The 22,182-nt window shown below is 32.6% G+C and overlaps 1 protein-coding gene across 1 annotated transcript in view; it reads right to left on the bottom strand.

Moving 5' to 3' along the window:
- The window catches only part of CSMD1 (CUB and Sushi multiple domains 1), a 2,413,561-nt gene that overhangs the window by 703,089 nt on the left and 1,688,290 nt on the right, over window positions 1-22,182 (bottom strand). Inside the window, exon 19 of the mRNA XM_074209535.1 lies at window positions 4,356-4,468. Coding sequence (XP_074065636.1) covers window positions 4,356-4,468 — 113 coding nt within the window. The remainder of the gene's footprint in view (window positions 1-4,355; window positions 4,469-22,182) is intronic.

Below are 22,182 nucleotides of genomic sequence, written 5' to 3'. Positions count from 1 at the left end.
TGCAGGCTGTCAATATAACTTGCTTACTGGGTTACTTCCCACTAAAATAAGACAGATCTTTCTTTTTATGCTGGTAAGGTTTTTTCCTACACTATTGAACGGTTCTAAGCTGTTTTTCAAGATTGCTTGCAGGGGAATATGAAGGGTTCCAAGGAGGTCCTTCCTCCTTCTACCATCTTGGCATCAGAAGTAGTCCCTATCATCTATGGGCTTCAGTTTAAACAGCAAAAATATAGAACTCTGAAAGGTGAGGGAACTGATGAAAGAGAAAAGTTTATTAGTTACCATAATCTTCAAAATGTGAATGGGAACCAGGAGTGACAGAGATAAATACAGATAGAAAAAAGAGAGACAAAGTCAGAGATAGTGATAGAAATAGAATGAGCTGGAGACAGTCACATTTTCAAATACTAAACATCTGTTTTAAGTTTTGTTACTTTTCAGTTGTCACTTATTAACAAATTGGATTCTTTTTAAAACTTAACCTTCATCCAAATTCTTAGATCTTTCTTTGTGCTGTTAAAAGTAAGTTCTTACTAAAAAAAATAGGCCCTGAGATCAAGAATCTCATGTAAAACATATTCTACTACCATGTGTGCCATCTATATAATTATATAATTTACTTAGAAACTAATATAGTATATTGCACACAAAATAGACAATATATACATACTGAAATCTTTAAAGAAATAATTTTTAGGTTCAGATTAAAAGAGCTAAAGTTATAATAAATTCTTTTGATTTTAATTGCACATTTTTCCAATGACTCTCCATCCTCATCACAAAAGGAGTTATTTTCATTTGAAACATCTTGCTCTCAAATGGAATCAGTCCCAGGGAACACTCATAAATTTGTGCTGCTTCACAGAAACTGACATTATTATCATGGTCATCTTAAAAATTTTGCTGTTTCTATATGCCCAAAGGACAATCAAGCTTTATACACCCTTTGATCCAGCAGTACCACTTCTTGGTCCTACTTGTACAAAAATATTTATAGCAGCTATTTTTTTAATAGCAGCAGAGAGTTGGAAATTGAGTGAGTGCTCATCAGTTGGGTACTAGATGAACAAGTTGTAGTATGTGAATGTATTAGAACACCAAGAAATGATGAACAGTTAGATTTCAGAAAAAAAACTAAAAAAAACTAAAATGACTTTGAGGAAAACATTATATACAGTAACAGTAACATTATATGACTATCAATTATTATTGATTTAGTTCTCAGCAATGCAATGATCCAAAACAATTCCAAAAAAATCATGTTGGAAAATGCAATTCACATCCAGAGAAAGAACTATGTAATCTGAATACATAATGAAGCATATTATTTTCACTCTTTTTTTTTGTTTTGTTTGTGGCTTTTCCTTTTTTGTTCTGCTTCTTCTTTCACAACATGACTTATATTGAAATGTTTCCACATTGCTTGCTGTCTCCTTGTGGGAGAAGGAAGAAAAGGGAAAATTTGGGACTCAAAAATCTTATAAAAATTAATTTTGAAAATTTAAAAATATATTCACAGTTTCATGAAAAAATAATTTTGCTTTTCAAATCCCTCAATTTAAATCACTGAAAATGTTTGAAATAAAATAAGTATTATATTAAAATAGTTATGATCTATGTTTTAAATGTTTTCTTACATTCACAGGGCAAATTCTCTAATTATGTCCCACCACTTGTCCATATAGAAAAATAATCTAGTCATTCTATTCCTATTCCATCCTAGTCAAATATTATCCAGTCACTCATTTTTGTGGAAACAAGAGAAAATAAAATAAATAGAAAGGACAAAAAAGATATTTCACCCACCACAAGTATTTTGATAAAGTAACTTAAACCAACATCTAATGATACCTTAAGAATTATCTAATTAAATTAATTACTACCAAGATGTTCTTGACTATAAAGTGAACTAAGTTCAAGAGAAATAAGGTGAACCTTTGTATAAATGATTTTCAATTACAATGTCAGAAGTTTTTAAGAGCACATTTCAGTGTATGCAAATGTTATAGTGGGAAAAAATAATCCAAGTATGCTATCAGCAAATTTATTAGCATGAGTTCATCAAAACCTAATTATTAACATATTTTTATATCAGAACATATATAAATTCAAAAATCTATAGAATGACTAAATTCATTTAAGAATTTTTAAAAATAATACAACTAACATGGGCTTGTATAAGAAATATGGAAAACGGAGCGGCTAGGTGGCATAATGGATAAAGCACCGGCTTTGGAGTCAGGAGTACCTGGGTTCAAATCTGGTCTCAGACCCTTAATGATTACCTAGCTGTATGGCCTTGGGCAAGACACCTAACCCCGTTTGCCTTGCAAAAACCTAAAAAAAAAAAGAAATATGGAAACTTCTGGAAGGACATTTATGCAATGGTATTAAGTAAAACAAAAAAGATAGAACATAAAGAATATTTTGAGGATATGTGGATAAGAGTGTTTAGATAAAAATTCTAGTATGATGTAGAAGATAGACTGGAAAAGTGTTACAATATTTTATGATTTTTTTATTAATTAAAGTGTAATTCAGCAAAGATTTATATATATATATATATATATATATATATATATATATATATATATATTATACCTTTGTCTAGTAACTGACAAGAATAAAGGGACTGAATGACAGATTTAAAATTGAAGAAGTAAGTATCATATCTACTTTTTTATAACTTTGCATCATTTAAGCAGAAGAGAGAAATTTTCAAGAGGGGAACATTTACATTTGGAGCTCTTAAGTACTAGGGGAAAATTGAGCAATCAATGAGCTTTTATTAAATATTTATGTACCAGACACTGTGCCACAAAAGTGAAAACTTCCATGACCTTAAGGAGCTTACATTCTATTGAGACTAGCATGAATTAATAGGATTTTTTTTTAAAAAATAGTACATTGGTTTGTCTCCTTAATTTAAATGCTTCACAAAGAGTAGCCTCATTTACAAATCATTTTCTTTTGTCAAACTATCATTAAAATATCCACTGCTAGGAGAATATCCTGATAATGAGAGGCCAAATAAAGAATATAGATCACATAAGACCCAACATTCTTGTTCTGATAATTTTTTATACTATAGGTTTTTTTTTCTTTTATCTGACTCTCAGACAACCCAAGACTAGAGTACAGACCACCTCCAAAATTTGCAGAGCTAATTGTTCTTCTAGAATTAAAGCAACAAAGGGAGCAGATAATTCGAGGGCAGGCAAGATGAGAAAAACAGCAACCACCAGAGCAACAATTCTGTCAAATTCTCACAGTCTTGTTTGACTCACAGCCTTCATTCTCAAATAGTTCTGCTTTAACTAATTAAAGGCTAGACAAAGCTTATTCAAACATGAGCATTTAACATCTGTTTTTGATGTAAAGTGATCTCTGAACTCTCTCAATGCTTTTCATTGACACCAGAGGTTTTGATAGAAACTTGTTCACCATTTTCTGAAACATTTACGCATTTCTTCTTATTCAAAATTTCTCACTGACTTTTTAGAATAGGTAGCACTTATTTTGATTTCCACACTTTCTTTGCCTAATTACTCAGGAATTAGTATTAATTTGGATAAATACTCAAGTAACAGTGTCTCCTATCAATTTATATGAACTCATTTCATGTTAAAAAAAAAGTTATGTTCAGCTGTATATATCTATATCTGTCCTTGTGTTTTTAACAATTGAATTTGAACTTGATATGGGATTTATTTATATCTTGTTTATTTATATACTACACCCATTCTTGACCACCATTAAGAGATGTGTTTGAATCCTATAAGCCTGTGTGAATTATATAATCTTGGGATGTGGACCAGTCTGACCTTATGACACCAGTATTTTACTAAAAAAAAAAAAGCTCTTAAGAAAGCAAAGCTAAGTTTATTTCATTTAATAGTCATCAAAATATCACTTTAAATAGAATACATTCATTAATTGCCTTAAAACTTTTACTCATTCATGAATATTGTTGTTGTTATTTTCAGTCATGAATGACTCCTCATGATCTCACCTAGGGTTTTCTTGGCAGAGATACAAGAATGATTTGTCATTTCCTTCTCCAGTTCAGTTTACAAATGAGAACCCTGAGGAAATAGGGATAAGAGACTTGACTAGCTTCACACAGCTAATAAGTATCTGAGGCCAGATTTGACCTTAAGAAGGTGAAGCTTCCTGACTCCAGGCTCAGCATTTTTATCCATTGCACCATCAAGCTTCCCCCAATTAGCCCAGATTTAAAATAGAGTGATATAAGGAATAAACATGTGCATCTATGAATGTGTATTTACATATAATATATAACCCCCAAAATAAAGTTTATTTTGAATGAATCAATGCACCTATAGTCATACCTTGGTAAACAGCTTTGAATCCAGGGGAGCCAATGCTGTCATCAGACTGGAGGTGCAGCCACATTTGATTACTCATACTCACAATAAGATCAGGTACACTGGATCCAGTGAGTCTGCATAAAAAAGCAATTAACAATAATACCAAATATAATATTTGTATTGACTGTTAAGCAGAGTTATGATATTATTACAAAATTAATTATTCAAATATGAAGCAATTTTCCTATGATTGCCTATATGTCACAAAAGACATGAAAAGTCTTTATAAAAAATCATGCTTAATTAGCACAATCTTCCTTCAGCAAATCTAGAACTACTTTCACTTTATAGTAATTGTAGACACAAGGCTGTTTTTTAAAAATGAATTTGACAATGCATTTATAATTGTAGTTTCTTTTTCTTTCAAATCCTTCTTGTATGAACACAGATACAATCTATTACCCATGATCTGGGTATTATGCTCTATCATCTAAAAGTATTCATTTGTATGTTCATTTATTGACTAGTATGGGTTGAGAACTGTGCTAGGCTAACTCTGAAAAGAGAGAGCATTCATAACCGAGAAAATGCTTTGAATATATCGTATGTTCAGATGGTCTAACATTTTATGTGCTTTTATTCTCTTTAAATCTCTCATAAATATGTCTTAAAATATTTTAGCAGAATATAAGGAGTACAATTCTATTGGTCATTACCTGAAAGGTAAATTGAAATGTATTTGGAAATACTTAATAAATTCTCTGAATGTTAATGCATACATCATCCAAAATATAAGTAGCAATGAGCAATTATGTGTTGAAAAAGTCATACCATTAACCTTATCAACTCATGAAAAGAAACACTAAAGACAGGGACTTAAGTCCAAACCCTGGTAGAAAAGCATGTTAAAAAATTGGAGGACAAAATTGAATTCATCAAAAGAAATGTCTCTAATCATATAGGAAGATTGCTTGAAGACACGTAGATCCAAGAATATGAACCCCTGATTTGTCTCATCCATCACACCATTTGTCTGTCAGCCCTGGATTCCTACCTCAGGCAGAGGAAAATACCTGATGCCACATAGGAAGATGAATAGTAGTCATTAAATGTCAAATAATGTGCAAAGTTGTGCACAAAATGAAAAAAAATAAAGTACTTCAATGACATGTCCAGTTGCTGAAAAGTATACTACTTTGAGGGTTGTCTTAAAATTCTTGTCAGTGTGATCATTTCATATTTCAATCTAAGTTTTATCCTTGCATTCATATTCAAAGGATTATGCCACAAAAGTAGGAAGTCTCATTCTTTACTATTTTAGTATCATATCAGTCCTTTGTAGATAAGGGAAAAAATTAAATGGGAAGACCTGTCTTTGTTTCTTCCCTCCAACATTTTTAAGGACTTCTTTACTGATGTTCCATAAAATAGGGAGAAGCAGGGGGAAGGGGAAAACCTTACTTTATCTCTTAATGTTAAAATGTGGAAGCCTTTACATAAGGACTGTCATCCTTCAGACTGTATCTTTTTTTTTGAGTAGCATCTTTTTTTTAATCCATATGTACATATATATTTTTAAGTTGCAAAATTTTCTTCCACCCTCCCTTCCCATCCCCTTCCCTCATTTGCAAACATTCAGGTTAACATTGTACATAAATATTTTTGATAAACATGTTTACAGATTAGTCATTTTCAGTATGAGGAATTAGGATTCAGGGAAAGAGATATATAAGAGATCCTTCAGACTATTTCTTTGTATTATTTCTTGGTATGCAATGAAATCAACTTAAAAGTACACTCCCTCCTCCCCCACACTTCATCTTACTGTTATTACTCCTTTCTACTCTTTCCTCATCGGAAAAGTAAACTGTTCTATTGTGCTGGCAACCACCAATTTAGTTGAAACTACCTTTGGATTTTTCCCTCCTTCTGAATCAAGAAGTTTGACAATACCTATATGAACAGTTTCATTTTTAAATAATATTTTTGAATATATAGAAAAAAACCACTAAACCTGGCTTTGCCAATTATTATTTTTGTGACCTTAGGCAAGTCACTTAACATCAGAGGGTCTTATTTTCTTCAATTTAAAAATGAAAGAGCTAGATGAGACTTCATCTAATGATCCTTCTGTCTCTAAACTTATAATATTAGAATTTTACTTTCAAAATGATGGGAGAAAATTATATTGCTTTTGATATTATGCATGAGGAAAATAATTAAAGATATAAATGATGACAACAAAAATATTTTTAAAAATATTTAGTTTAAAATAGTTGAATTTAAGGAGGAGAGTTGTTCAAACTGAATCTGGATGGACTTTAGATAGGAATATTATAGAGAGGATTCATGCTCAGGCAGGATACTGGATTGACCTTGACTTCTTGTGCCTGGACTTATTAAATAGGGCATAGGATCATTGGACCTTAGTATAATAGATCTAGTGAAGGTGATTACACTAAGGTTTACAAAAGATCACATAAGCCATAAGCCATAAGCATAAATTATGGTCCTTCCAGACCTAAGGAAATACTATTTTATTGGTATTTTCCTATTCTATGATTTTGTAATGTGACATAGGTATATACTGATTATGATTTTGAGTTTTCTGTGAGCCAAAGAAAAATGCAAATGTATTGGGTTTTATAGTTTATATTATCTGATTAAAGAAAACACATATATATCCTAATTACAGAGAGAATAAACACATATTTTTAAACTAGATATGTACTTTCATTAGTATAGTGAATTCCCAGTAAAAGATGCACACTTGAACAACACAGAACTGCAAGAGTGAAGATTTTAGTATTTGAGAAGTGCCAGGAGGCAATGTGAGGTTAAGTGACTTGCCTAGGGCTTCACTGCTTGTATGTTATAGATTCAAGATTTCTGCCCATGATTTCCTAGACCTGAGTTAGTAGCTTTCTTGCTACAATGCTATCCTGTCTCTCTTCCAAAACCTTACTTATATTTTTGTAGAACTTGAAAATTTACAAAATATTTTTGTGCCTCAAAACAGCCTTGTGAGGTAGCTATAGAGAGGTTAGCTCTATTTTATAGATAAATTGAGAGGCTCAGGGCAATTGTTTTGCTCATGGTCAATTAGCTGATAAGTATTTGTGACAGAGATAAGATCTGAACATATTTCCACTCTGTCGTGATTTACTGATTCCTTTAAAAAAGTCATGCAGGGAGAGGATCAGGCCAGGTAAAAATATAAAGTTCACGTTCAAGTTTAGAGAAATTTCAACTTCTTTCAGAATTGCTTCACATTTTTACCAGATTGCATTTTGACCTGGAAAAGCAAACTTAGAATAGCAAGTATGACTGCTTCAGTTTTCCAACTGAACAACACTATCACTGTAATAATGAAATATCATTAAGTACACAGATTAGTGGAAAAGAAAAAAAACAATTTTGCAATTTCTACTTACATAATGATGATGTAAGCACCAGATAATGGATAAATGTATAAAAAGTTTAATCAAGATTAAAGATGATAGATTTGAACTATTAAACCACACTCAAATGTCTGCATTAAAATGCATGAAATCTTTATTCATATGAATCAAAGTTTTTAAAATAATTTTAGAAATTTTAAATGGATACTTTAAATCTTTAGTTTCCTCTTAAGAAGTATGACGTGGAGAAAATATATTGAATTGATTAGAAATTTTCTGCTTTTACTCTATTTCTGCCACAAACTTGCAGTGTGACATTGGACAAGTTACTTCCCTTCCTCTGAGCTTCTGTCTATTCATGTAAATAAAGGGAATTGAATAGATAAACTTTAGGGTTCCTTTCAGTCCTACAATTCAATAGTAGGCCGCATATATGCTGCTGAGAGCTTTCTTATACCTGGACTTATTGAATAGCGCATAGGATCATAGGATCTTAGGATCATAGCTCTAGAGTTGTGAGAGATCATAAATAAAGTCTAACCCAATATTCTCATTTTAAAGGTCAGTAAACTGAGACCTAAAGAGGTCACATAAGCCATAAGCTTGAGATATGGGATTTGTACTCATGTACTTCCATGCCTAAGGAAAGCCTTATTCCACAGTAGCAGATCATAGAGAACTCAGCACAATTTTACTAAGATTTACGTCTTCCACTCCATGTCTTCTAATATAGCCCCATGATACATGTGTGATATAGCAGAACATTAGCTTAGAATCAGAAATAATTGGAAAGTAGATTGGGCTAAAAGAAGATTTGGGCTTTATTATATATTATTAAACAAAATGAAATTATCTGATATGTTGGAAAAGGAATTAATCTTTCAATATCTTTCAAATATGACCCCTTTCTCTTTTCTAATACTGTTTCCACTCTAGTCCATGCCCTTATCACCTCTTACTTGGGTTATTATAATAGTATTATAATAGCATTGTCAACATGCCTGAAAGATTTTCCCTACTCCAATGATGAAAAAGGGTAAAAACACCACTTGTACAAAAATATTCATAGCAGCCCTATTTGTGGTGGCAAAGAATTGGAAATCAAGTAAATGTCCTTCAATTGGGGAATGGTTTAGCAAACTCTGGTATATGTATGACACAGAACACTATTGTTCTATTAGAAACCTGGAGGGATGGGAATTCAGGGAAGTGTGGAGGGATTTGCATGAACTGATGCTGAGTGAGATGAGCAGAACCAGAAAAACACTGTACACCCTATCAGCAACATGGGGGTGATGCTCAACCTTGATGAACTTGCTCGTTCCATCAGTGCATCAGTGCATCAGTGCAACAACCAGGGACAATTTTGTGCTGTCTGCAATGGAGAATACCATTTGTATATAGATAAAGAGCCATGGAGTTTGAAGAAATTTCAAGGACTATTCCCTTTAATTTAGGGGGGGGGAAACCAGATATCTTATTGTCTGATCTTGTTATCTCTTATACTTTTTGTTTCTTCCTTGTAGATGTGATTTCTCTCTCATCACACTCAGTTTGGATCAATGTAGGGCATGGAAACTAAATAAAGACTGACAGATTGCTTTCCGGGGGGGGGGGGGGGGAAGTAAGATTGGGAGAAAAATTGTAAAACTCAAAACTCAAATAAAAAAAAATTAAATTAAAAAAAAGTTAAACAACTTTCTGTTCTTCAAAGCCAATAATTTTTTTGGACAAACCACTAATGATGATTGCATCATTCATACATTAAAAGTCTTCACTGTTAATACTACAAAAAAAAAAGATTTTCCCTACTCCAGATCATCCCTTAGTCAACAAAATGATTTTCCTAAAGGGCAACTGTTACCCTCCTATTCAATAAACACCAGTGACTCTCTGCTGTCTCCATGACCAAATGTAAGATGTTTTGTTTGTCATTCAAAGCCCTTCATAACTTAGTCCCCTCTTATCTTTGTCGAGTTCTCTACTTCTCTCCCCATTATCCTTTAAACAAGAACCCTGACCTCCTGGTTGTTCCAGAAACGAGGTAATCAATTTCTCAGCTTTAGTCATTTTCTCTGGCTGTTCTTCATGTCTGGAATAGACTCTTTCTTCAACTCTACCTACTTATGTCTCTGTCTTCTTTTAAATTTCAACTAAAATTCCATGTTACAATGGAAGCCTTCCCCAATTTCTTAATTCTAGTGACTTTCCTCCTTTATTTCCTATTTATTCTGCATATAGCTTGCTTTGTATATTTTTGTTTACATATTGTGTCTCCACAGGGTGTAAGTTCCTTTTGCTTCTTCTTATTGTATACCAAATGCTTAGTACAATGCCTGGAAACTAATAAATATTTATTGATTTAATGACTGTTTGATTTAGGGGGTGGACTAAATGGTCATTGAATTCCCTTCCAAATCTCAAATTCTGTGAGTCTATAAAGACCTGAATTTGAATCACAGCTTTTACACTTACTAGTCATATAATACTGGACCTCTCAAAGCTTTCATTTCATCATGTGTAAAAGAAGATAGTACTAAAGTTAGGAGGAAAGTGATCTGTAAATGATAGAGTGCTATACAAATATAAGCTATAATTCTATATCAGACACGGATTGAAGACAATAATATTTAATAAAGTCTATAATACTTATTATGTTAAAGAATTTATTCAAGGATGCAGTGACCTTTGATGATGTATTCCTTTTCTCCTTAGAATCACTGGACAGAAATGCAAGATTCTTTGCATATGAAAATAGGTCAGAGTTATTTTTATGCTTAATTGCTCCCATATGGCATGGTCACTCTTGGATGCTCTGGTAACTGTTTTTATTAGAGTATATACAATAGCAGCATCTTTGGGTAACCCCATTTCAGAATAGCTTTTTTCTTTGGCCTTAGGCAAAAGCTTCAGCAGTTCTATACTAACCTGAACAAATGGAACTTCTAGGTGGAGATGGATCGAATGACCTAAACACAATATAGAAGGTTATCAAATCATGGTGACAGATGTGAGGTGCCACTTGTCTAAAAATGGAATTGATTACAACTGTATTCGACTATCTTGGACCTGCATAGAATCTTCTACTCTCACTAAATTCTCTGTATGCTACACTGAGTTACTTGTTAAAAAGTGAATGCCTTGGAATCAAGAGAACAATATATACAATGAAAACAACATTACAAAAAGTTTGAACAGAGATTAATGCAATGACCAGAAAGCTAGTGGGGAAATACATTTCTGTTTGCTCCCAGTGGAGGAGGGGTATAGAATCATAGGATCATAGATTTGGAGCTCAGTGGGAGCTTAAAGGATATCTGATCCAACCCACTAATTTTACATATTAGTACACTGAGACTTTGAGAGGCAAACAGATAAGATCACACAGAGAAATTGACTGAAGTAGGGCAGAAAAAGAAAGTATAATGGAATTAGTTTGGAATTGTGTGATCTATGCTTAAACAGTTCTGATGCTGTTTATTATCTGAATTATCTGAACCAATTTATTTAACCTCTGAGGTCTCAGTTTCTTCATCTGCAAAATAAGTGCATTAGACTCAGAGTCTCTAAAGTCCCTTCCAGCTCTTGGAGCTAGTTATTACAAGAGGTAAAAGATGAAACAACTGAGGAAACAGAGATTCGATATTCTGAGTTTATAGATTTATTGAGCAATGCAAGATAGTTGTATAATAAATCAAGTCCAGCCCCTTCCTGAGCTTAGGGCTGGACTCTGAATACAGAGAGAAATAGACTTTTCTATATTAAAAATGATTAATCAAATTAGACTGATTAAGTAAAAGGAAACAATAAAAGATTAGGTAATCTGCTTTCTATTTGTCTGAAAGATTAGGGGCTTTCCAAGTTGGGGGGGGAAGCAAACAAGTATGATTCCCTGAATTCAATTATCCAATTCCTTTGCAAGTGTCTGTAAATAATCAAAGGAACATAGAAAAATAACTAATTGATCAGGGTCAAGTTTTTAGATAAGATATATTAACTACTTTCGATGTAAAATTATGAGAAAACTCCTTGAATTAATCTTTAGATCTGACTGAATTTCTGACTTAGGGCTTTGGTTTAAGGATCTCTAAGCAACAGCCTTGTAGGGCAACATTCAAATGACATAATAAAGTAGTCTCTTAATTCTCACAACTGAATAAACTTTTTCTCAGTTTCTTAGCCATGATTGAATCTAAAGGGAATTGAGTTCCAGAGATGAAGTGAGTGGTAATTCACTCAATTTCCACAATTAACCACTTCCTGTCCTAAATCCCATCAATTCCTTCAGTATCCACAAAGGAGGTACCATGTGCTAGAGGAATTGGACTCCTTCCAGTTCCTAGAAATAATCTTTACTTAGACCCTGAAAATGTAAAATGCCAGAAACTAAGAACTCAGAAAAACAAAGTCCCTACCTCTACCTCAAGACCACTAACTCTTCTTTTATAGCCAACATCTCAGAGCCTGTGGACTTGAACCCATATCTTCTCACTCCAAATCTAGTGATCTCTCTATTTTGGACATGCTTATAGCATTTGGTACTTTATTAATACAGTTAATATTCTATAATTAAATTCATGTGTATCTAATAAGATATAATCAGAAGATATTAAGCTAATTCTTTTGATAGAGGAATTAGACATTATTATTATTATTATTTATTGGCTAGCATTTATATTATATTTTAAGTTTTGCAAAAATATTGTCATTTTATCCTTCCAAAAATCATGGGAGGTAAGTGCTGTTATTAATACACCCCTTCTCCTCCCACCATTTGTGAAGGAATAAACTGAAACAAACAAGATCATTTAGTTTAAAACAAAACAAAACAAAACAAAAACAAAAACAAAAGGTCAGGTATTCCTCACTCCAGATCCTTAATTTCCATTAATACATTTAGCTGTTTGTATTTATTGTTTTAATTTTAAAAAGTGAAACAATGGACTGGCAGGTACAATGATGAAGATTTCATCTAAATATGAAGAAATTTATAATAATTATAGCTATTCAAAAATGGAATTCCTTATGAAATAAGGAGATATGCCTCTTTGTCACCAGACATTTTCAAAAAGTGCTTAAGTTTCAAAAGTAATTCTATAATTATTTTATTTAACCATTTCTTCTTGTTAAGAAGAAGTAACTTATTAGGAGGTGGCTATGATATAAAAAAGAAAGACATAGATCATTGATAAAACATTTAATTTTTTAAAACTAAGAAATATATACTTCTTCCAGATTATCTTTAAATTTAAGCAATCTTAAGGTAATGTTTTTTAACAACTCTATTATATTTCTAAATTATGCTAAGAAAGATGATATTTTAAAATTATTCTTTTAAAGATGTTCTTATTCTCATGGAAGGAGGAGATATTTATAGTTATATAAAACAAAGAATCTAACGAATATATAACAATTAATAAATCAGCAAGCACTTGTTAAGTATCAATTATGTGTTAGGCATTGAAATAAGTGCCAAGGGGCAGCTAGGTGGCGCAATGGATAGAGCACTGGCCTTGGAGTCAGGAGTACCTGGGTTCAAATCCAACCTCAGACACTTAATAATTACCTAGCTGTGTGGCCTTGGGCAAGCCACTTAACCCCATTTGCCTTGAAAAATCCTAAAACGAAATAAGTGCCAAGAACATCCAGAACTTTGAGTAGAATCTATGTAAAGGAATTATGGTGAAATATGGAAGAGAATTACATAAGAACAGAGAGCTCTTATTTGCAATTTGTATAATTAACAGATTTGCTATTAGGAAATACTTTATGACAATCAGAGTTGTGCAGAATTGGAATGAACTGCCTTCCAAAGGGGAAGAGGATAAATGATGACTTGTCAGATATGCTGATGTACAAATTTCTTCCAGATATGAGGATGAAGAAATGCTAACTGAAATCTCTAATTTTTAACTTTGTGATTCAGTACAACAAAATGTGTTTCCAACTTCAAGGAGCTTATATTCTAGCAGGGTATATCAGATTACTGCTTAAATAGCTATAATTTAAAAGTTCTTTAAGTCCCTAAAGATCTGTCTTTTCAGAACTATGGGGAGTCCTTTCAACAAGGCTGCTGAGATAAGAAAGATAATTTGATGAGTTGCTGTGGTCAAAATAGCTAAATAAATAGATGGATAGATGGATGAATGGATGGATGGATGGATGGATGGATGGATGGATGATAAATGAAGGAATGAAAGAGAAAATAAAAGAATAATCACTGTTAGGGTCTGAGCCTGAATTTAATTAGGTTGACCTTCTATAGAGTAATACATATACAGTCAGTAAGTATTTTAACCAATGCAGTAAGCAGTCTCAGATTATTTTGATCAGCTTGGGTTCTGTCATAAACTTCTAGAAACCAGAATTACCTCTATCCCATGATGATGCCAGTGGACAATGCTTTAGAAGTTCAAATGCCAAATGTTACTTTCTAACTGTATAATCCGGAGTACCTCTATGAGCCTTAGTTTTCTTATCTATAAAATAATTTTAGACTCAATGACACAAAGATGGCTTCTTAATCTGGGATTCAGTGATTCTAAAAATTTAAAATACTGTGGTGTAATGCATTAGAGAAATAAAAACAAAGTGCTGTGAGGGTTTTGAGTAAGAAAATGTCACTTGCAGCTGGCAGATCAAGGGATCTTTCCCATGGTATTTATATTTGGTTTAAGATTCAGTAGGATTTTGACTAGTGGAAATGTAGAGGGACTTTCTTGGCATGGGATTGGTATAAATCAAAATACATTGGAAAGAAAGCCTATTCAAGGGACAAAACTGTTTGGCTGTAGTTTAGAACATGTGACAGATAGTGTGAAATAAGTCTGAAAAAGTTAACACTGTGAGGGCCTTGATCCCAAGACTAATTAATTTGGATTTTACTCAGTAGGCAATAGGGAGTTATTACATGTTTTTGAACAGGAGTCCAATATGACAAGAGGTATGGATGAGGAAAATTGATCTTGCAATACTGTAGAATGTATTACAAGGGGAAAAAAACATTTTAGAGGCAGAAAGCCAAATCAGTACACTATTGACAAGTTACAAGTAAAAAGAGAGTGCAGGTTTGAATTAAGGTAAGGGAAAACAGTAAGTATGTCAGCAATTATATGGAGCCAGTCTCTAGAACTTGGGGAAAAAAGAAATGCAGGGGATGAGACAACTGAAAGAATTAACAGGAATTTAAATTTAAGGTTAGGTCACTGGGACAAACAAGCAGCCATCATAACTAGAAATTAGTTGACTTTAATTGTCAAATGAAATATCTATAGTGACACTTTCATGGAAATTTTGACCCTAAGGCTTGCTGACTAAACTTCTTTACTCTAATAGGGGAAAAAAAAAGTATAGACTTAAGAGTTCCTCAGAGTCTTTAAATTCAGACAGCTAAAGAGAGACTCATTGTATATGTTCTCACTCCTTTGAGAACCATAAAAACCTTCAAGGCATTTTTCAAAGCTCATTTGAACTACCACCTAATGGCAAGTTTTGGTAACAAAATCACTTTGACATTTTGTTATTATCAACTTCAGTCATTTTAAAACTAGTATGTAGCTCACTAAAGATTTGTATTTTATTAGCATCACTTTGTTGTCACAAGAGACGTGCTATAAAGCAATCCTAAAAATCCAACCAGCATATATATTAAGAGTTACTAGATTTTAAATTCTAGTAACTTCACACTGTTGATCTGTTTGCATGTGTGTGTGTACTTATGTGATATATATGTATATATACATGTATACATATATATATATATGTATATATATATATATATATGAACTGTTCAAAAGGTAGATTTGACTTAGAGACTCTAGCTTTGATGACCTGATAGGAGCTTTGGGTCTGACTTGCAAAAGTTGAAATAATCTTGAGGGTAAAGGTTAGGCATAAAGAGCTTTCAACATTTACTATGGTGCAGTCTACACAGCCCTTGTAAGTCAATAGAGAATCTGAAGGTAGTAAAAGTCCATAAAAGAGCCTAGCAGATGTTGTCATTGTCTCTAATGGGAAACATCAAGTGGCAGATTCAGAGAAGGAGTGGTATGTGTTCTGATTACATGTTTCTCTTTTTTCCTTAGCATTAGAATCTATGGGACATTTTGCCCCTGTGTTTATGGAGTGATTTTACTTAGTATTTATGTTGCTAATCTTTATATAAATGGCTTTATTTTGAATGAATGCATTCCAATATTTAGGTAGGTTAAAATAATTGGATAAAATCTAATGAATTACCTGAATATAGCTTTCAGGGGTACACATTTGAAGATGATCACATATAAGTATGCTTTTAGAATTCTTTGAAATTATTTCCTCATTCTGTCAGTCAATTTCTCCACTGGAGTTCTCTGATTCTTTCTTACAGTACAGAGAGGATCATAGGTTTTCAAAGTTTAAGTCACCAAACCCAAGATCAGTAGATACAATCAAGTTTTAATAAAAAGGTTTAGAGAATAAAATTAAGTATCACACTTCTCTGAGCATAAATTTCAGAGGTTTACCATAAGAGTAGATACTTTAAAATATTTGTCCATGAAACATCTGTATCACAACACCTTGAATAAGATAGGGATACTCAATTGTTTTGTTAATGACAAGTCAGATCCTGAGTCTATACCTGTCCAATTAATTTTTTTATTGCCCACTTGTAGATCTATCTCAATCTAGAATAATTTGACATTTAATCAATAACACAGATGAAGGCAGAGATGGCATCCTTAACACATTTGTAAACATGAAGATGTAAAGAAGAAATAAATCAGTGAATTAGAGAGAAAAGATACAAAAACAACTTAATAGGATAGAACCATGAGTTCAATTTACTAAACTGAAATTTATTTATTGGTGATAAATATACAGTCCTACAAATGGGTTAAAAAATTCAACTGGGGGAGATGACTACCTAATAATTTAGCAACTGAAAACTACTCTTACTTTATGGGAGGGTATTGTGATATAAGTATTTCATGAGTTATGATATCTTACATAAAGCCATTCATTAATTAAGCTAATAATTATTATACTAATTCCTCATGGAATCCATGGTCCAAAAATGAACTTTGTCATTTAGTAAAGATCAAAGGTGAGTCATAAAATATTTGGGGGCAGAAGTTATATAGAATTGATCTAGCAGCTAGATAAAGGATTATTTGGATGTGGGGGGAAATGTATAGGTATTAAGCTCTGTAAAAGGGTGATTTTCACAGCACAGGTTGAAGATATTTACTAAGAGGTGGCAGAAGAAATTTTTTTAAAAATATTATGGGGCAGCTAGATGGTGCAGTTGATAGAGCACCAGCCCTGGAGTCAGGAGGACCCAAGTTCAAATTCAGACACAGACACTTAATAATTACCTAGCTGTGGGTGTGACCTGGGCAAGTCACTTAACCCCACTGCCTTGCAAAACAAAAACAAAACAAAACAAAACAAAACAAAACAAAACAAAACAAAACAAAAAACAGCATAGACCCTGGAATCAAGGTGGACCTGAATTGAAATCTGGCATAGAACACTTGACACTGATTGTTTGACTCTGAGCAGGTTACTTAATCCTGATTGTTTCACCAAAATAAATTAATTAATTAAAGCAAGAGAGAAAGATGTAAACTAACAAAAGCTTCCAAAGGAAGTAAATATTCACATTTGCCTATTGAAAAGTAAGTTATGGCCTTACCAATTATGGTTAAGAGTTTGAAATTAGAATGATCATTCTATATATTGAACATATTTATGAAAAGATTAAATACATAAATATGAGATTAATCAAAAATAATTAATATTTCATTGAAATGATATTGTGATACAATATTATTGAGATAAAATTAGCAAATAATTATACTTTTAACATTGGAAAATTTAGTAGTAATTTATTTCAAGTCCATGGTCATTGTAACTTTAAGTATAAGATCGGGAGTTGGGGGGGTGGCAGGGAGGAAAGGATCTGTTCAAATCTATTTCACATGATTTCTTAGTCACATTTTTTAAAAAAACATAGTCCCTATGTTCCTTGTTAGTGAAAACAGTTTCATTGTTTAGTTGTTTTTAGATATGTCTAACTCTTCATGACTTCCCTTTGGGCTTTTCTTGACAAAGACATTGAAGTGGTTTGCCATTTCTTTCTCCAGATCATTTTAAAGATAAGGAAACTGAGGCAAACAGGGTTAAGTGACTTTCCAAAAGTCACAGGCTACCAGGTGAACTGAATTTGAACTTAGTTCTTTCTGATTCCAGACCTATAGTCTATCCACTGTGCCACCTAGCTGCCCAGATTAGATCATAAGACTGAAGAGAGTTTAAGTTAAAGAGAAACTCCTAAAACTAACAAAGGGAAATTTTTGGTAGGCTTGTGGACTGAAAACTGAAATCTAGTACAGCTCCCTAATTTTAAAGAAGAGGAAATTGAGATCCATTGTCAGGATGTGATTTATCCAAGGCCCTGCATTAAGTAATAGGTTTGAAATAAAAGCCACAAATATCATTAATGACATTATATTCATTGCTAAACTCATTCTTAATTCAACAGTGCTAAAAAATTCATCCTTGTCTTTCTCCTTTTCCATTTCTCCCTCCCTCCTCTCCCCCTTTCCTCCCCACATCACCCCAATACTTAACTAAAATTCCATATTATTATTATATACATTTTAAAAATTAGGAAAGTACATCTCAAAAGGTTTAGATGACTTGCTCAGTTGGCAAGTGACAAATTTTGAATTAGAACTGACATCTCTTAAGTTAAAGTCTAGCCCATCAAACACAGTATAAGAAAGCCTTCTTAGATTTCTTATTCATAATCTCGTCTCCACTTGCCTTTTAAACTTTATCTTACAGGAAAATCACTTTCTGTTAATGGAAAGAGCATACAAGAATACAAGAGTCAAAGGTTCTTGATCTATATATGGATTTAATGATTCCTATCTGTGTGATCATAAATAATGTTCTTTACCTCAGTTTTCTCAACTGCAAAGACAGAGAATGGTCAAGGTGGCTTGTATAATCTCCCTTTCATCTCTTAGTTGTAAGATCCTAAAACTTACAATTTAGTAAATTTTTGTTCATGCCATCTCCCCAACCCAGAATGTCTATCTTTTCTAACTATCCAAATCTTAACCAGTCTTGTTTTGAGGCCCATGAATTTCTCTGGCCATTTTCCCATGGAGTGTTTTCTTAACTTCAATCAGATACTTGTCTAAACAGGTCATTAATATGAGCTAACATTGTCATAGGATGATCAAGAAAAGCTAATACAATCTGAGGTTACATTAATAGTAGTTACAACCTTCAGATCTGTATAGGGTTGGAGCTAACCCATAGAAGAGTTATATCAAAGTATATATATGCCTCAGACAAGGTTGGGAAATTTCAATCCCAGTGGATTACTGTCCAATGAAAGTTTTGTGTCTGCACTCTAATGCATACAATATAGTTTATGCAGTTTTTATTACATCAAATTTTTATTTGATTGATTTATTACATCAAAATTTTATTTTATTACATCAGATTTTTATTACATCAAAAATTTGTATCCAATTGTGATCCTCATTGCTACACCTCTATGTTTACCTGTTGTAAATCCTAATTTCTGGTTATTATCTGGAGGATTATGTTTCACTACAGGTATCCAATTTAAGAGAAATGTTTACAGATAGTGAAGGGGAAACCTGGGTGGATAAAAGTTTAGAGACCAGGTGATTTAAAGAGACTCTCCTAAAACTTAAAATGTTTTAGAAGTAAAAATGAAAACTAACAAAAAGTTGGCAATTTTCTAATATTAATACCTTTCATACAATATCTCCTTTTCAATTATTATAATAGTTCTATAAAACAGGTAGAGAAGACATTTTCCTCATTTTATAGATGATAATACTGAAGGTCAAGTAAAATTGATGTGAATTAATTGAGTGCCAGCCACTATACTAACTCTGAAAATCAGTTTTAACATGACTTGTCTATTTTATACAGCTGTCAAATATCAGTGTTTGGACTAGAATTCAAGTCCTATAATTCTTACTCAGGGGATATTTCTATCCTACCAATGTCTCTCTCATATTTGAAGGTGACAGAAGAATCAGGATCATGTCAGTGTGAGCAAAATCAGAGGATCCTGTATAGTGTCTGATTTCTCCCATGAGCAGATCAAGGAGGTAAATAGTTATAGCTTTCGTCTGATGATGAAATTACTATCTTTTCCTCTTATGCCTTCCCTCATTCTGCTGTATAATAGAAACATTGTTATTAGTGGGAAGCACACTTCATAGGGCTTAGGAAAAAAATGGCTTTAGGAATTAATTTGCTCAACCCTTAATTTTATAGAGAAGAAAACCAATACTCACTAGGAGGAAAGGACTTGCCCAAAGATTTTGTGTAGAGATTCTTTGATTCCAAGTCCATGGCTCCTTTCCTTACACCATATTTCCTGATCATATTGAACCTACCTTCTAGACTTTTTAATCAATTCTTCCCCTAAGAAACTACATTCTGCAAGAATATTTCTATTACAATCAAGTAATTCTCTCCTCCATATCTCATCTTTAGTGTTTGGTACCGGTCCCTCAAACCTGTAAGTGTTTGTCATGCTTTTCAATCAAATTGTTTCATGCCTGTCCCCTAATCAGATACTTTTTTTTTGCTTCACTAGAGTTTCTCTGTGAAGAATCCAGAACAAAAGGCAGTGCCAAAGCAAATTGTGACAATGTCAAAAAAAGAACTCACATTTCTATAATATTGTAATATTTAACAGGCCTTTTTCTCACAATAGTCCTATTAAATAGGCCACATAATTATTATTATTATTATTATTCCCATTTCACAGAATAGGAGATTGAGTCTCAAAAATGTTTTAAAAGATTGATCCATAATGACATGTTAGTAAATGTTCAAGTTAGCATTCAAATCCAATTTTCTGATTCTAAAAATAGCACATTGTACTACATCTCATTATTTATCAATATGTCTGAAAAGGGAGGGTTGATGATGATTGCATTCTTTGTGTTGACCAGTTTTAGGTCACATATAAACTGTACAAGTCAGAAGTCAATGTTTTTTTGCCTAAGGAGGAAGGACATATAATATCATAGAAGTACTGGCATATGAAAGAGGGTTTGGAAATCTTGATTGATACAACCAATGGGTGAACATTAAAGACACAATTATATAATATTTTAGTTCAATTCCCAACATTTGGTGTCATCTGACAATGACTTTTTTTTGCGGGATCTAGCAAATTTTACAACAATATGAATGTTTATGTAATTTCTGGATGATGCTCTGTCAGAGATTTTGAAGTAGTGATTTTTTTGCATTTTGTGTTAAATATTTTATAATGATAATAATAATAATAACAACACAGCATTTATATAGTAATTCAAAGTTTATAAATACCTTATATATTTTATCTCATTTGATTCTCACAACAACCCTATGAGATGGATATTATTGTCCACATTTTTCAGATGAGAAAATGGAGGCCCAAAGTTTAAATCACTTGCCAAAGATCATATAGCTAAGCAAGTAACTGAGACTTAATATTGATCTTCTTGACCCTTGACCCTTATTGACATTCTATCTGCTGTGCTGGTTATCATATTACATTAGATTTACATTCCTTGGTGCAGGTCCTCAAAAATTATTTAATGATTGACATCAAATATGAGTGATAGCAACTTCCTGAAAATTTTTTATAATATATCTTTATCTACAATTCCCCCCACTGGGATATTTTGCTTTGTCCTATAATTTAGTTACCACATTTTCAAGGACATCTCAATTTGATTCAGTTACCTTTTCAGTTTTTCACCAGTTTTTAAAAGTTTAAGTTGTGAAACTAAGAGAAGTGGAAAGCATTATTTACTGTTTTTTAATAGTGAGATTAATCGTGGCAGCTAAGTGATACAATGAGTAGATAGAGCACTGGCCCTGAAGTCAGGAGAACCTAAGTTCAAATCTGACCTTGGACATTTAATAGTTACCTAGCTGTGTGACCCTGGGCAAGTCACTTAACCTCATTGCCTTGCAAAAAGTCAAGAAACAATAGTGAGACTAATCACAATATACTTTTTCCTATTATTTTAAAGGTGAGAATTTGAACTCTCTCCTCTCTTTTTCTCTCCTCTCTCTCTCTCTCTCTCTCCATATATATATATTATGTTTATTTCATATTTATAATTATATTATATTATATTTATAAATATATACATATATACATTATTTCATTTGAACCTTAGAAAATACTATGATTATTATCACACCCATTTTACAGAAAGGAAATGGAAGTTTAGAAAGGAAAAATGACTTGTGAACTTATAGATGCATAAGAGGAAGGATTTGCATCCTCATGCTTACAGAAATCATAGATAGCTATGGTATTCCTGTTTTTCTTCAGGCAGTACAGAGACTCTCCTGCCTCTAGGGTCAGCACTTTTTCCAATATACTTGTCATGTAAAGAGCC

This window comes from Macrotis lagotis, chromosome 1 (genome assembly GCF_037893015.1).
Source record: "Macrotis lagotis isolate mMagLag1 chromosome 1, bilby.v1.9.chrom.fasta, whole genome shotgun sequence".
In the NCBI taxonomy this organism is placed as follows: domain Eukaryota; kingdom Metazoa; phylum Chordata; class Mammalia; order Peramelemorphia; family Peramelidae; genus Macrotis; species Macrotis lagotis.
This window is presented reverse-complemented; position numbering and strand designations above follow the sequence as displayed.